Genomic DNA, 13,697 nt, shown 5'->3' with positions numbered 1-13,697 from the left:
CCCGTGTGCTTGCGTTGTAGTGCACGTTAAAGAACCCCAGGTGGTCAAAATTAATCCGGAGCCCTCCTCTACGGCGTGCCTCATAATCAGAACTGGTTTTGGCACGTAAAACCCCAGAAAGAAAGAAGAAAAGGGAGAAACAGCCCCGAAAGTCACTTGGGTTTCTTTGCTGTGCATACGTTGTTAAGGTGCAAGTAGCTGTGCATGAGCAGCGTGACGAGATGCTTGATACTTGGTGCTTGTTCGGTGCACCGTGTTCACCGTGTCAGTGTTCGTCTACTTTTTATGGTGCCTTTAAACTAAAAATAAAGCAAGGATTTGCCTAAAACGGGATTATTATAATATTAGAATACATCGTACCCAAGACTCTACATGTGGGTTTCCATCCCCACATGCGAATGAAACAATTGTACAAGACTCACTGAGATATATGAGAGCGAGTCATGTGCTTCCTAAAAAAGAAAAAAAAAAGTAACGCAGAACAGTCAGTGCCTGTAAAAAAAAAAAAAAAAAACTAATATCGCTCTTCACTAGGTAACCGTACTGACAAACATATATTCGTTAAAAACATCCAAAAGTCCTTGTTTTATCACTTTTCGAAGTGGATGACGGAGGAGCAGGAATGAAGTTTATTTGTAGAAATGAGCTGACGGGGGAATCGTCCGAGGTTGGCGGCGCCCCTGTAGTCTAGGATACCGTGGGCCTTAGCCGAAAGATTTGCCCTTCTCACCAGACGATGCTGAGCTTGGCCGGCCACAGCTCGAAGGTTGGTCTCGTGATGCGTGGTGTCGATGGTTTTTGCATACACTCCCATACTATGTGGTAGATGGTACTGGGCGCTGATCAGAAGGCGTACTTGTAAGTATAGCTCGTAGGATACCTGGCGTACCGCAGGGTAGCGCGCGGGAAAGTGCCGGCCTGTACTCTTTGGAACATCACCATCTATTCTCTAGTCAGCTTGGGATACGGCAGCGGGTAGGTCCTCCTACCCAGTCTGTAGTAGGTCAGGATGTCGGTTCCATCTTTGTCGAATCTTTCACCACACAAAAAAAACACCCTGCAAGATTTGCCATGGTCGACACTCAACACAAGCTATTGCGGTAGACATGGTCCTCGAGTAATCTCAGACAGCCATGCCAGAGTTCGAGTACAGGTGCAATGAAAATACAGCAAAGGCCATAAAAGTTCAACAAGGTTTATTTGCATGGTGGCAGAAGAGTGCTCTCTGAGCAAAAGTATTGCACCACTTCTTCTCAGCGAACTACTCTGGTGAGCTCTTATACAGTATCTGCATAATTCGAATCTTGCGGGCGGGCATACGTGACATCCAACCCTCCCGCTTTATAGCGCCACTCATGTTCCTCCCCAGACTCCACATTTATTATACTTATACTTAGGCATGTCGCCAAGGCTTGCTGAGCCAGAGACTTCACAAATGACAGTGCTACTGCTTACCAACATCTCAGACCACAATTCCTTATGATTCTGTATTCATCTACCGAAAGACGTATGACCGAGGTCTACAGGGACAAATCAGAGTGCAGAAAACTTCTCGGTTACAGAACCAACATGGGATCCTTTTACACTGTTTTGTTTTGTTCAACAACGAATACACATGAGGAGGGGTGAGGACGTTGGCGGCGACAGCATCGAGGAGTATCTGTCTGGCCCACTGCATCAGGACTAATGCAACAGAATTCCACTGCACATGCGAAATTTTAGAGGCTCACATTTTCAGGTTAGTGAGCTCGCATCTACCGAATCTACCTTTAACGTTTGGCCACACTAAACTTTTAAACAGAGTAATCAGAAGATGTAAACTGGTGCAGAGGTATCGGTGGATGCAGGGATTGTCGCGACTCGGATGGAGGGGCGCTGAGACGCCGATCTCGTTCATACTTTAGACCCTCATTTTTTCCGAGCGGCAGAGCGCTTGTAGAACCCCTCAAATCCAGTTCGATCGATCTCGTCAAAGTTTCGCTTGTTGAAACCTTCAAAGCCACTCCTGTCGATCTCATCGAAGTTGCGCTTGTAAAATCCAGGCCATCCGGCGTGATCGATTTCATCAAACTCGCCGTGGCCATATCCGCGCTTGTGCAGGCCCGGCTGGTCGCCGCCGAAGGTCAGTCCGCTTAAGGAGTCAAACCTGTGAATCAAAAGGTAGGGGAGGCATAGATATAGCGAATGCATTGGCAGGATTACGTGCAGCTGTTGACATAACATTTTTTAACATGCAGCCTTCTCATCTTAACGTACGACGCAAGAAACAGGCTTGGGACACTGCTCCTCTTTGCCTTGTGCCTGACGTTGTTTGCTTTAAGCAAACAAACACTTGTTGAGTTGTGATTTTCTATAGTGTCCTCTAGAAACGCTCATGGAAAAGATAATAAAAAAAGAGAATGGTTTCATAACATCACTCGCAGCACGAAAATATTGCAGTGTTTCGAAGGAATTTTCAATGCAATGCCCTTCAGTATTGACTGTATTTGAAAGTTTGGGATCCAACCATCTCCACTGCGCTTTATTAGCCATGGCATTGTGGTGATGAGCCCGACTCCACAGCTTTCAGTCATGACTGCGGCAATGCCGGAGGCCAATTCCTGTTCTGGTGAGGGAGTGACTTTGATGAAGCTTAGTGGGCCTTCCTAGTTCTGGTTGTACCTGAACTAGTGTAGCCCCACTATCTCTCGGCAATAATTTTTTTCCTTGCCGGTGTCAGGCACCACTCCATGTCTGAAAATATAGTGGACTGGAGTAGGATTCGAACTTACGACCTTCAGATTTGAAGCCGGGTATTCTACCTCTGCTCCACGCCACCAGTGGTGGCGTGGAGTAGAGGTAGAACACCCGACTTCAAATCTGAAGGTCGTAAGTTCGAATCCTGGTCCATTCCACTACATTTTCAGGCATGGAGTGGTGCCTGACACCGGCAAAAAGAAAAAAAATACATATTGCCGAGAGCTAGTGGGGCTATACTAGTTCAGGTGCAACCAAACTAGGCAGGCCCACTAAGCTTCATCAAAGTCACTCCCTCACCAGAACAGGAATTGGCCTCCCTGGTGCAGTATTCGGCCACTACCTCCCTCATGACTCCGAATTTTATGGTACCTGATCTTAAAACGAGTCGTGTATCGGACCTTGAGTACGGGTTGTAGAAGCACGGATGATGGAAATTTATTGGAATCGCCTTGCATTCGGCATCCGTCATTTTAGTCCCAGGTTGTGTGTGGCTTGGGACCTAAATCTATGGAATTTGAACTGTCCTTCTAAACACTCTTCAAATTCGGGTCACTGAATACAGGTCCCTGTTAACACTGTTAACACTGTTAAGTTTACTATTAACGAGCCACTGTTAACAGCGGGAGCTCTTCTCACGCTTGTGTTTTCCAGCTCCCTGCCATAACGTCACTATGGTTACCTCGTTGTGAGAATTTACTTATGCTTATCTACAAGCCAGGGAGGGAAAAGACTTTCAACGTTGACTTAGCCGATTATATTATCTTTCGTTGGAGCTTCGTAATTTTTTCCCGGACTGCTTATATACGAAGTATCTACAAGCGACAGCAAAGGATTTCTGAGCAAAAAAGTTACGTTAAGTTAAACATTGCTCCAACTTGGCTCCTAAGCTGGGATTCTTGATGCGCAACGGGGGGTCTCACGATGAAGTATCAACACCACTTTTCAATTTAGGACTGCATGCATTGCCTAAGAATAAATTACGATTTATTTCTGAGAAATCGTAATATTGCGATGTTGCGAGCTTTTCATTGTTACAGTTCATAAAGTCTACTGGCCTCAGTGACCAACTGTGAATTGTTGGACAGCCGCAGGTGCTCATACTGAGAGTACTTTCTCCCCTCTCTCTCCTTTCTTTTCATCCCTTTAAACCCCTTCCCCGTGTAGGGTAGCAAACCGGACGTGCGTCTGGTTAACGTCCCTGCCTTTCCTTTCTTCTTTCTCCTCCTCCTCCTCCTCCTCCTGAAATTGGGGCACCGCACTTCGTATGGTTGCTGTTTACTGTTCGCCCTTTACTTGGAGTGATCTACGACATTTATAAGTGTCAAAAACAGAAGAAATTATTTAGGCAATTTTCTACTTACATCCGAAACAACTACAGACTTTTTGTAAAGCGAAGTATTTTACAACGTGACACCCTGAAGGCAGGATTACCAAGTGCGGAAAGCGTGCGCCGAAGGGACTGCTCTTCTAAGTTTTTAACTTCACTCATTTTAACCTCATCGCTTCTTTTGTGCTACTTTTGAGCTACTTAAATTATCAATATCATCTATCCAAATACTCGATCTTCTAAAGGGTCTACCGTTTCCAGAGCAGCCATAGTGTGCGAGGGGCTGTACTAAATGCTTACGTCTCCAATGGTGTATATGTTAAAATGCGATCTCTCCCCACTCGTGTCAAGAAGTGAAGTCGTCTTCGAAAGTCGCCAGGACTAGGACGCAGCGCGGGACGGCTGCATCGTTGTCTACTTTTGTGACCTTTAATGTAGGGTGTTAGTATAAAGAATACTTAACGGATGTCAACTCGATGAATAGATGGACATTAACGAGATTTAAAGGAGCCCGCAGAGTTAACGCTGTAAGAAAAATGGCATCTTTTGCTACCATGGCGGTTCTGCAACATACTAGCTTCTAGAAAGCAGGCTGCAGCACAATACCAGTGCGCAATCTGACTGTGCGTCGGTGATAACCCTCTCTTTCGTTATTGTGTGTGCTTTATGGGAAAATAAGCCAGAAGCATCCGCCGGGCTCGCACTGGACTAATGGTGGACATGGTTCGTAGAAACGAAGACACTAGGTGGCACTACCTGTCAACTTTTATCGAGAGAGAGAAAGAATGATAAATGAAAGGCCGGGAGGTTAACCAGGACTGAACGCGGTTGGCTGCCCTACACTGTGGAAGGCAAAAGGGGAGGGAAATCAGCTCAGTATATGTAGGAAGATGGTTGTAAACTGGGCAGTCGGGTGGATCTTGAAGACGAAGAAAGCAAATGGCAAGAAATAGAACTATGAAGAAGTACTGCGTCGTTTTCTGCTTGCCATTCGCAGCGTTCGCATTGTTCGTTTCAAAATAATTGCCACAGTGCCGGCAAGATTGAAAGTCCAGAGAACTCGCGCTTAAGAAGTGTACACGTTTGCGCGATGAGTTGTTGCGGCAAGAAACGGAAAAGAAGAAAGCGAAGAAAAGAAAAAAAAAGGTGGAAACGTGACTTTACGCACGCTCCTTGCCTTTTGGTCAGCCCAGTGCCAACCGGGAAAGCACCCGCCGCGCGGATGTACTCGCCACCACCGATCTTGTCCAGGCCTCGGCGATCACCTGAGCCGTGTGATGAGGGAGAGAGTCCTCGCAGTACGTACGGCAGCAGCAGGGACCGCAGATACTCGACATCGTCGGCAGAACGCAGCAACTCTCCGCCGCTGATTTTGTCTAGGCGACGGCGGCCGTCAAGACCGCGGATGTACTCTCCGGCGTTCAACTTGTCCAGCGTGCGGGCCCCCTTGGACTGCGACGAGGACGAGGAGGAAGCGGGACTACCACCAGCCTCGTCACCCAGCACCTCCTGTAGGAATACAAGCGAGATATGAACATACTTAGGTGTTTGTGATGTCTAAGACGACAACCTTTACACATCACCCATCTTGTATTTCTTTACGTCAAACTGCGCCGCGGTGGACTCAAAAGCCATTGTCTGAAAGCGCAGCTGTGATCACCTTATGGCAGACTTCTCTGATCTTGCCGATTGTTTTTGTCGTGAATCATTGCTCTATTAGTACTCTGATAATAAGCTGATTGTAATTATGGTGTTGTGTTTACTCTTGCAGGCAAACTATTTTTGGTTTGTGGAAAATTGCGTACAGAGGAAATTACCGTGCAGCAATGATCGCCGTAATATGTTAGCAGCATTATCTGTGGAGAGCATTGCAAGCAATACACAGCCTACAAAATAGCTTGGTCTCCTTGCCCTGCGCCTCTAAACAAAGAAAAGCTTTGAAAGCGTTGCACGATTTTCTTGTCAACACAGGCATCAATAATAGGTCCTTGTGAATAGTGCTATGCGAGTGACGTTAATTTCCGTCTAACGATAACGTCATGGTCACTTCAGCGTACCATTGGCATTGCGTGTGCTTTGGTGTGTTGTTTCATTTTCATTTAATTTTATTCTTACAACGTTTTCACTTTAGTGAATTCTAATTGCCTTTGCTTATAACTGTTTTTTTCTTCAACATGAGCAGAGAATATAGCTGTGCTTGTCACACGTCGCACGCTGACTCTGTGTTACACATGATTAGCATATATTTACACTTCATATCATGTCATTTGTCTATTCGTAGAATGTTTGTCTATTTGTCTATATCATGTCATTTGTCTGTAGTTTTTTCACTCTAAGTGATTGTTAAAGCTTCTATTTATTTTTTCTGTTTATACTGTTTTCTCGTGTTAGTGTTTTATTATGTACATATGTTGAGCTACGCTGTTGGTATAGCGGGCTCTCCAGTAGCCAAGCCTCCCATTGTGTCGCAGTTATTAAACAACAACAATTGCCGATAAACAAGCGGTAGAATAAAACAACGGCTAGAAGCAGAGTTCTCCATTTGAATCTCGTGTTATGGCAACATATTTCCACATGATGTTAGCGGTTACAAAAAAAAAATGAAAGAAGCAGCATACCTGATCGCTACCACGTAGCACTAAGAATAATGCCATGAAACAGCGCGGGATTCTTTGCATCATTTTTATGGAGCCCTGGAACAGGTGTCAGGGGCTGAATTCACGAAACATTTTGTTCATAAGTGCTTGTAAGTTCATGCGTTTGTTCATGAGTGGCCGTCTCCGCTAATAATATGTCCAACATCGGGGTTGGCTGGAGTTCTTTCTTAGAAACAATTCTAGCGCAATAACGTTTTTTGTGAATACAGACTCAGATGTGCAGCTTCTGTTTTGATCGATATGTGTTTTCTTCTTGTAGAACCTTTTCATTGTTTGATGGCAGACTGCACTGAAAAGCGAATATATTGTCAGTGAGTAAACTTCTGTTAATAGTTGGCGTACGCCCTGTCAATTTATGTTCCTGTCCTCTTAACTTTCTGTTCCCCTTCGCTACTGGAGGTGCGCGCACAAGTAGTCGACGCTTGCAGAAGATAGCACTTGAAGTCGTTTCAAGCCCACCAAGGATTGCAAGAGGGCACACGGCTTTCGTTTTCTGCTTTCCATAAAAGAAATAGCAGCCCAGCTGGAGGACCTCAACATGCGGCATGCGGAGAAGGCTGTGATGGCTCGGGTGAGTTGGGCTTATCCCAGCCACGATGCAAATACTAGCCAGAATAAGCCGGAGTGTCTCCAATGGAATGCGAGTGCTGCTGTGACCGGAACGGGACCGGAGCGGCAATTCCGTGTGCAAGAGAGCGGCGTAGGTACTTTGGAGTCACGCATCAATGATGGCGTGAAAAGGGTAATTTGTGTTACAGTGCGTGAAAAGTGTTAGTGTAAAAAAAGGGCTACACAGTTTGAATGGTTCGCGCAACTTATGCGCAAACTTTCACCGCATCTCAGGTATCGTATCTATTAATTGAAAACGTGTGCTTAACCAGATTCGATGTTAAGCCTAGTTGGATGGAGACCAAAGGCCACTATAGACCGACGAGCTATTGCGGCACGTCGAACTGCATGCGATTACGTATAACGCGCTATATATAATTAAGCGGGAAGTGAAAGGAAGGTATCCGGCGCCCTTTCAAGTGTCAATTGGGGCGTTTTTTTACTCGTGGTTGAAATTTCCCTGAGCAGTGCAGCTTCGCAGTAAGTAAGCACAAGTGAGAATCGACATAAATGTGCGAATGAGATAGACGGATTACTAGATATCAAAAAAGAAAGGATGGCTTGTTAAAGTGACCATTCCGAATGCGCTAGGGCACTCTCTCATGCATATGCAAATACTTTGGTCAGGGTTATATAGCCGTGCGGTGGGCGAATTCCCGCGAACGAGGACGTATACAGTGCACACCTCCGAGCCGTCTGTTTTTCAGCACCACGCAAGCAACTGACCGTGCGTCGCCTCACTAATAGGGGCCTAGTGTCATTACAGTCTCTCCCACTGTTTCGTGCTCTCTCAGTCCTCCCTTTGTAGACGTTTCTTTTTTTTTTTGGCATCCGGAATCTGTCTCGCCTTGGCTACGGATTTGTCCTAGTCTACTCGCCCTCTGTCGCCCCTCTACGACCTCCCCAAACCAACCACGCTCGTGGGTGAGTGCCGTTGCCGCCTATAATCTGGTTGGCGTTAATAGTTAAATAAGCCGAGCCGTCTCACGCACAGAACAAAGGAAAGGAGCGGCTGTAAATCATTTTGGCCTGATGGTTTTTTGATCGTTATGTCGTGCTCATTGCAGTGTCTCGGATGTAGCGGAGCGTACAGGATTGACTTCAGGCCTAAACCAAAACCAGATTTATTCTGACTATACGTCAGCATCCAGATTCTCAGAACCCCCGGACAACCTCCGAGCGAGCGCACGCTGCCGAAAGCCCATGAATTTCTTCCGCGTCTCACCTGCAGTGATCGACATGCCGAACAACCGGAAATAAAATGTTAAAGAGGTAGCAGTCATGAACTTTATCTGAACACAAGCTGTCCTCCGAAGACGAAAGGCCATAAAACTCCACTGTTGCTGCGCGCTACGCCACTAACGGGACAGTTGTAGCTGCATGAACACCATATACGGACGACTTGTACGTCATTCTCGTGTCCTGGTGGTCATAGTTGCCGTCGGCACTTCGTGGTCATCACCACTGCTGTGGTCGTCGCGCCAGCTACCGCGGTTTTAGGTTTGCCCTCTCGGTTTGCCTCTCAATAATGCTGAGTGCTGTATGTTTCGCTAACTCTGTGGCAGTCACCATAACGTAACTGTTTAATGAAATCAGAGATTAAAAAAGTAGAGAATTCACTGCTATCAACTGTGAGTTGGCGTCATTTTTAGAAGACTCTCTGACTCTTGTTGACAGTCGTTCATTAGAAGTTAACTGGCACATATCTAAGACAAATATACCTGAAATATTTATAAAGTTTATACCTGCTTAACGCGTTTTTTTAGAATCCCGAAGCACCCTGGTGTAATTCATCCCCAAATCGCCTTTCTAACAAGAATAAACGCCCTTTCCGTATAGCGATCGCAAAGCCAATCCAAATACACTGCTTACGAAAAAGCTACTTCCACTTACTTAAAAAAAATTAAATTTTCATTTTGTTCACACTACACTGTAAAACATAACCCAAAGGGCACGTAGGTTTTGTGCCATTTGGGTTACAAAGGGCACGATTAGGAATACTAATACAGAAGATATATCACTAAGCACACCAACTACTTACCCTGTACTCAGTCATCAGTATACGCGAACATCTTAAACAATACATTTATCGAGTCGTCCTCATCTGCGACACCCGGTCATAAACTACCCGATCTGCTAACTACTAAGTTTAGTTTTTTAAATTAATTTTGTTATTTATAAATCTGCTGGTATATAAAAAATATAAACCAATTAAAATTTATCTCCTCCTGCGGACTGACCTCAAAATTTTTGAAAAATGCCACTGAATACTGCTCCACCATCCTACAGTGTCACACTGCCATGCCGATGTTCAGGTCTTCTTCACTTAAAAAAAATTGCTCTATCTTAGGATCGAACCATGGTCCCCCAATACAAAAATCCGAGACCTCTTCCCACTAAACCCCAGACGCATGCACGTGTCTCTCGCATCAACCCCAACCAGTGCTTTCATTAGAATGGTGTTCTGAATCAGCCCGGGACATTATTTTAACGGCAGCACAAATGGGACGGCGATGTAGACAAGAGAAGCACACAAAACAAGCGCTGTGCTAGTCTTCTCTGGATCGCCGTCCCATTCGCGCGGTCGTTAAAATGAACATTAACCAACCAGCCCACTTTTACACGCTACAGGCCAGGACGCAACGCAACAGGTTGTAATTTTTCTTCGCCAGACTACAAAAAAAAATAATAATAATTGTCGTGTCATAGCCGTCGCTGTCATCCTATGATCATTGCCTTGCTGCGGTCATATCACACAAGCTCGCATTGCACACGTGCAATTTATCGTCTTACACAGCCATGTTGGTAACAACATGGTAACAATTAAAAAAAAAACTACAAAGAAAGCGTAAGTGATCCCGGATAGCAAGGTATTGTGCATCTAATAACATTGATTCGTACACTGCGTGAGATCTGCATAATTTATGTCTATTTTCTTTTTCATGCGGCTTGCTCGGTGGTATACACTCTTAAAAACTGATCGTAGTTGTTACTAGCCAGTGTCGCACCATTTGCGACCTCAGTATAATTGCAGTCGGCAACGATAGAGTTCGTGACATAACTAGTCGGTAACCTAACATAACCACCGAATTCGTAGTTTCTATTCTATAACACATATATCGGACCCACTGTGGAATACGCCATGGCTGGTCTGATATATGCAGCATAGGTGAGAATATTTGCATTAGGTGGTGCTAACTGCGTTTGGAATTGGTATCTGAGACCCATTAGTAACAACGACTTCCATGTTTAGTCCGTTATGTTACTAAATCTATCGTTACCAGCTGTCGTTACACTAATGTAGCAACTACTAGGACCTTACATTAGGAGTGTAGACATGTCCTACGGTTCTATTACAAATAATAATAAACAAAATTATTAAATGTATAACGTCATGTTTGCGAGTTAGAGAAGCGAACGCGCCATCCACTCTTGTAGAGTGCCTTAATAAATTGTGCGTTGGCTCTCGGAAATGCTACTCCCGGCTACTCAAGGACAACAGCAAACCCTGTCGGTGAATATTGCTATAACTTAACAATTACCTGTGAGAAACACAATAACGTACTGCCAAAGAGAAACCATAGAACCTAATTAGAACTCAATGCTGTCGAATTCGCAAGAGCTAGTGCGAATTGAGAGTACCGAACGACCACTGCCGGCGGCACGATAAGTGCAAAACCATAGAAGGTTTACACTTGCGTGAATTGGCTTTCGATCCACTCGAGCTCGCCTTCTTCAAGTGTGTTGTTCACCTGTTTAAGCCGCGGTTCGTCGTGCGGTAAAGTGGTTCGGGCTACCCGTATCACGCCTTGTTCGGGCAGTGGGAAAGAAAAGGAAGTAAAAGTTCTCGGCATCGCTAAGTGGACGTGAAGGACTGCTTTCCGTTGCAGCCATCTTAATGAGCCGCAACGAATGAGTCCCCCGTGGCTCGGCACCGAGGCACACGTCTAAGACTGCGCCAACAAACAAGTCCGATTCGAGGGCGTATATAGTACGTACTAAACGCCGCGGTCGCGCGTAAGCCCGATAGCCAGCTCGCAAAATGGCGGTCGCTCCCCCACCGGCGCTGCTGCCTCTCGAGCGAGCAACTTCCATAGCCGTGACCCTCCCATCAGCCGCTCTTAACCGACAACGTGCTTCCAAGCTCATTGGGAGCGTTGTTGTTGCTTGGCTCTTCTATTTATGGCGGCTTTTCTCTGTCCATCGCGGCATGTGGTTTGCCTCTCCCGAGTGCAGCGTCGTACCGGGGGTGTCGTTGACCCAGAAAGCGGCTGGATTGCGGGCAGTGTATCGTGCACTTCACCAGCGCCTTGCGGTGCTTAGCTTGTTCATTCTTTTCCCGGCAAATATCGCAGCTCGAGACATTAAAGGCGCTATACGCCGGAAACCACACCTTCTTATAATTTTGGCAAGAGCTCTGACGATGGTGTACTTGCTCTTTGTTAGTCCGGTGCGCGGTCGTACGTAGGCTGGGACGTTTCGCACAGAACGTACTGTCTCGGTGAGGACAGTGGGCACTAGTTTAATGATGATGATTTAATGGCATCCCCTTTGAAACGGGGCGGTGACACATAGTCTCCTTCCTAGCCTGCTTGATTTTATCAGGTATGCTATACGTATTTTTCGTTTAGCATTTTTGTATACATCTCCTTAGCTTTTTCTTTTTTTTTCCTTCAAAAGCTACCTACCATTGCCTGTGAAAGTAACGGATCTGGTCGTATCTATCTCTTCCCGGCTTTCTTTTCCCACCAATACTCTAAACGTCTCTTGTTTATCTCGACTGCTGACCGGTTGACGATTTCGTTCACTTTAAATCCAAGCGCTTCTGGCAGGTGTACATTACCAACGGTTCTCACTGGGCGACTCTCTTCGCATTCCATTAGGATGTGCTGAGTGGTCACCGGATTATTGCTGCACCATACGCATGGCTCATTTAGTTCCGAATATTTGCAGCGGTATGTTTTGTTGTTAGGCAACCTGCTCGAGCCTCAACTACCAAGGCCCTGTCCTTTGTGTTATCCGTACAGATTCTCCCTTCTAATTTATTTTTTCTCATTCTTATAAATCTCCATGTTTCTTTTTCGATATGGAAATGTGCCACACCTGGTGAGTGGTTAGTGAAAGTAAGGCGCGCCTATGTGTAATAACGGACATGCATTTATCTTATGTGTAAATGAAAGAGTAATAGATCGCACACATCTCTCAAGAAAACAGATTATTTCCTTTCACTCACCATTTCGTCAAGTTTTTATTATTTCGATTACTCCGCTCTTAGAGACAGTAGGTAGAGTTAGTTCGCTGTTTTCCCAGTGCTCGTTCGGTTCTGTTGAGCTCCATCTGGACAACGTTTTCTCATTAGCTAGCTTATATATGGTTCTGTACCCACGTTCCAGTTGAGTCTGCTAGGCCTTGTTTTTGCAAGTATATAGCGTCAGCAGCAGCTGGCATCGCTTTGCGAGCACCGCACCAACACGGGTACGTATAGGAGTTAAGTCCCCATTCACAACGGACGAGGTAATAATTTTTGTTTTTCATTTGAGTTCCAATTGAATCTCCAGACCTTGCTTCATTTGTGGCTAGTTTTCCTGTGCTAGACATTTATGGTTTTAGAGCACTGTGTTTAAGAGCTTATGCATCGGGAAACCAAGACAGTTAAACAAGGTTTCGCAAAACGTTTGCTTTCGCCCCCTTTCCGAAAGGCCACACGCAATAGAGAATATCTTTATTGAACAGCTCGCCCAGAGTAATGTGACGTGGCTTTCGTGCAACGGCGACCCCTGAGGGAGACAAAATGCTTCTGAGGGACAGAATAGTTCCATGCAAGAAACTACCTCGGCAGCATAAAAGAGCGAAAAAGCCTAAAGTGCTCCTTTACATGCACCGAATTTTTCACATTGTCAACAAGACAGCGACGAGCTACGACCTGGCCGGTGGTTTTCGGCTTCCAAAATTTTCCACAGCTTTATTTTTGTAAGTTTATATTTTTGTGACTCGGCATAAGTGACGCCGAAGACTTGATAAAGAGCGAACCTACATACTCTCAACGAATGTGTCGATTATCTGGTATAAATAGGTATACTGTCTTCCTTCGTTCCACTTTGCGCACATTGCGCACCTTGGGTCCAGCGACGTCCCTTATTCGACCACTGTTTATCATACTGCAACTTGTGTCTTGTTTACATAAGTGTAACTCGGCGTGCCTTGCATGCGGACCTACTACGTTCTACGCCGGTGGTTAGCCAGGAAGGAGAAGGTGTTAACTCGAAAGAACTGCGATTTGAGAAGCTGAGAAATGGTCCAACACGTACCTGAAGTAATCGAAGCCGAACCGCGGCTGAAGAACATATATGGATTTAGTTAGACGA

The 13,697-nt window shown here is 45.5% G+C and overlaps 1 protein-coding gene across 1 annotated transcript in view; it reads right to left on the bottom strand.

Annotated features, from left to right (window-relative positions):
- Window positions 1–1,161: 1,161 nt before the first annotated feature.
- Window positions 1,162–13,697, bottom strand: part of LOC119445960 (orcokinin peptides) — a 47,229-nt gene continuing 34,693 nt past the window's right edge. The window contains exons 2-3 of the mRNA XM_037710262.2: window positions 5,244–5,575; window positions 1,162–2,146 (exon numbers count right to left, since the gene is read on the bottom strand). Coding sequence (XP_037566190.1) covers window positions 1,909–2,146; window positions 5,244–5,575 — 570 coding nt within the window. The 3' untranslated portion in view covers window positions 1,162–1,908. The remainder of the gene's footprint in view (window positions 2,147–5,243; window positions 5,576–13,697) is intronic.

The sequence above is a fragment of the Dermacentor silvarum genome, chromosome 3, assembly GCF_013339745.2.
Source record: "Dermacentor silvarum isolate Dsil-2018 chromosome 3, BIME_Dsil_1.4, whole genome shotgun sequence".
In the NCBI taxonomy this organism is placed as follows: Eukaryota; Metazoa; Arthropoda; class Arachnida; order Ixodida; family Ixodidae; genus Dermacentor; species Dermacentor silvarum.
Note: the sequence above shows the minus strand (reverse complement) of the source record. Positions and strands in the feature narration are given on the sequence as shown.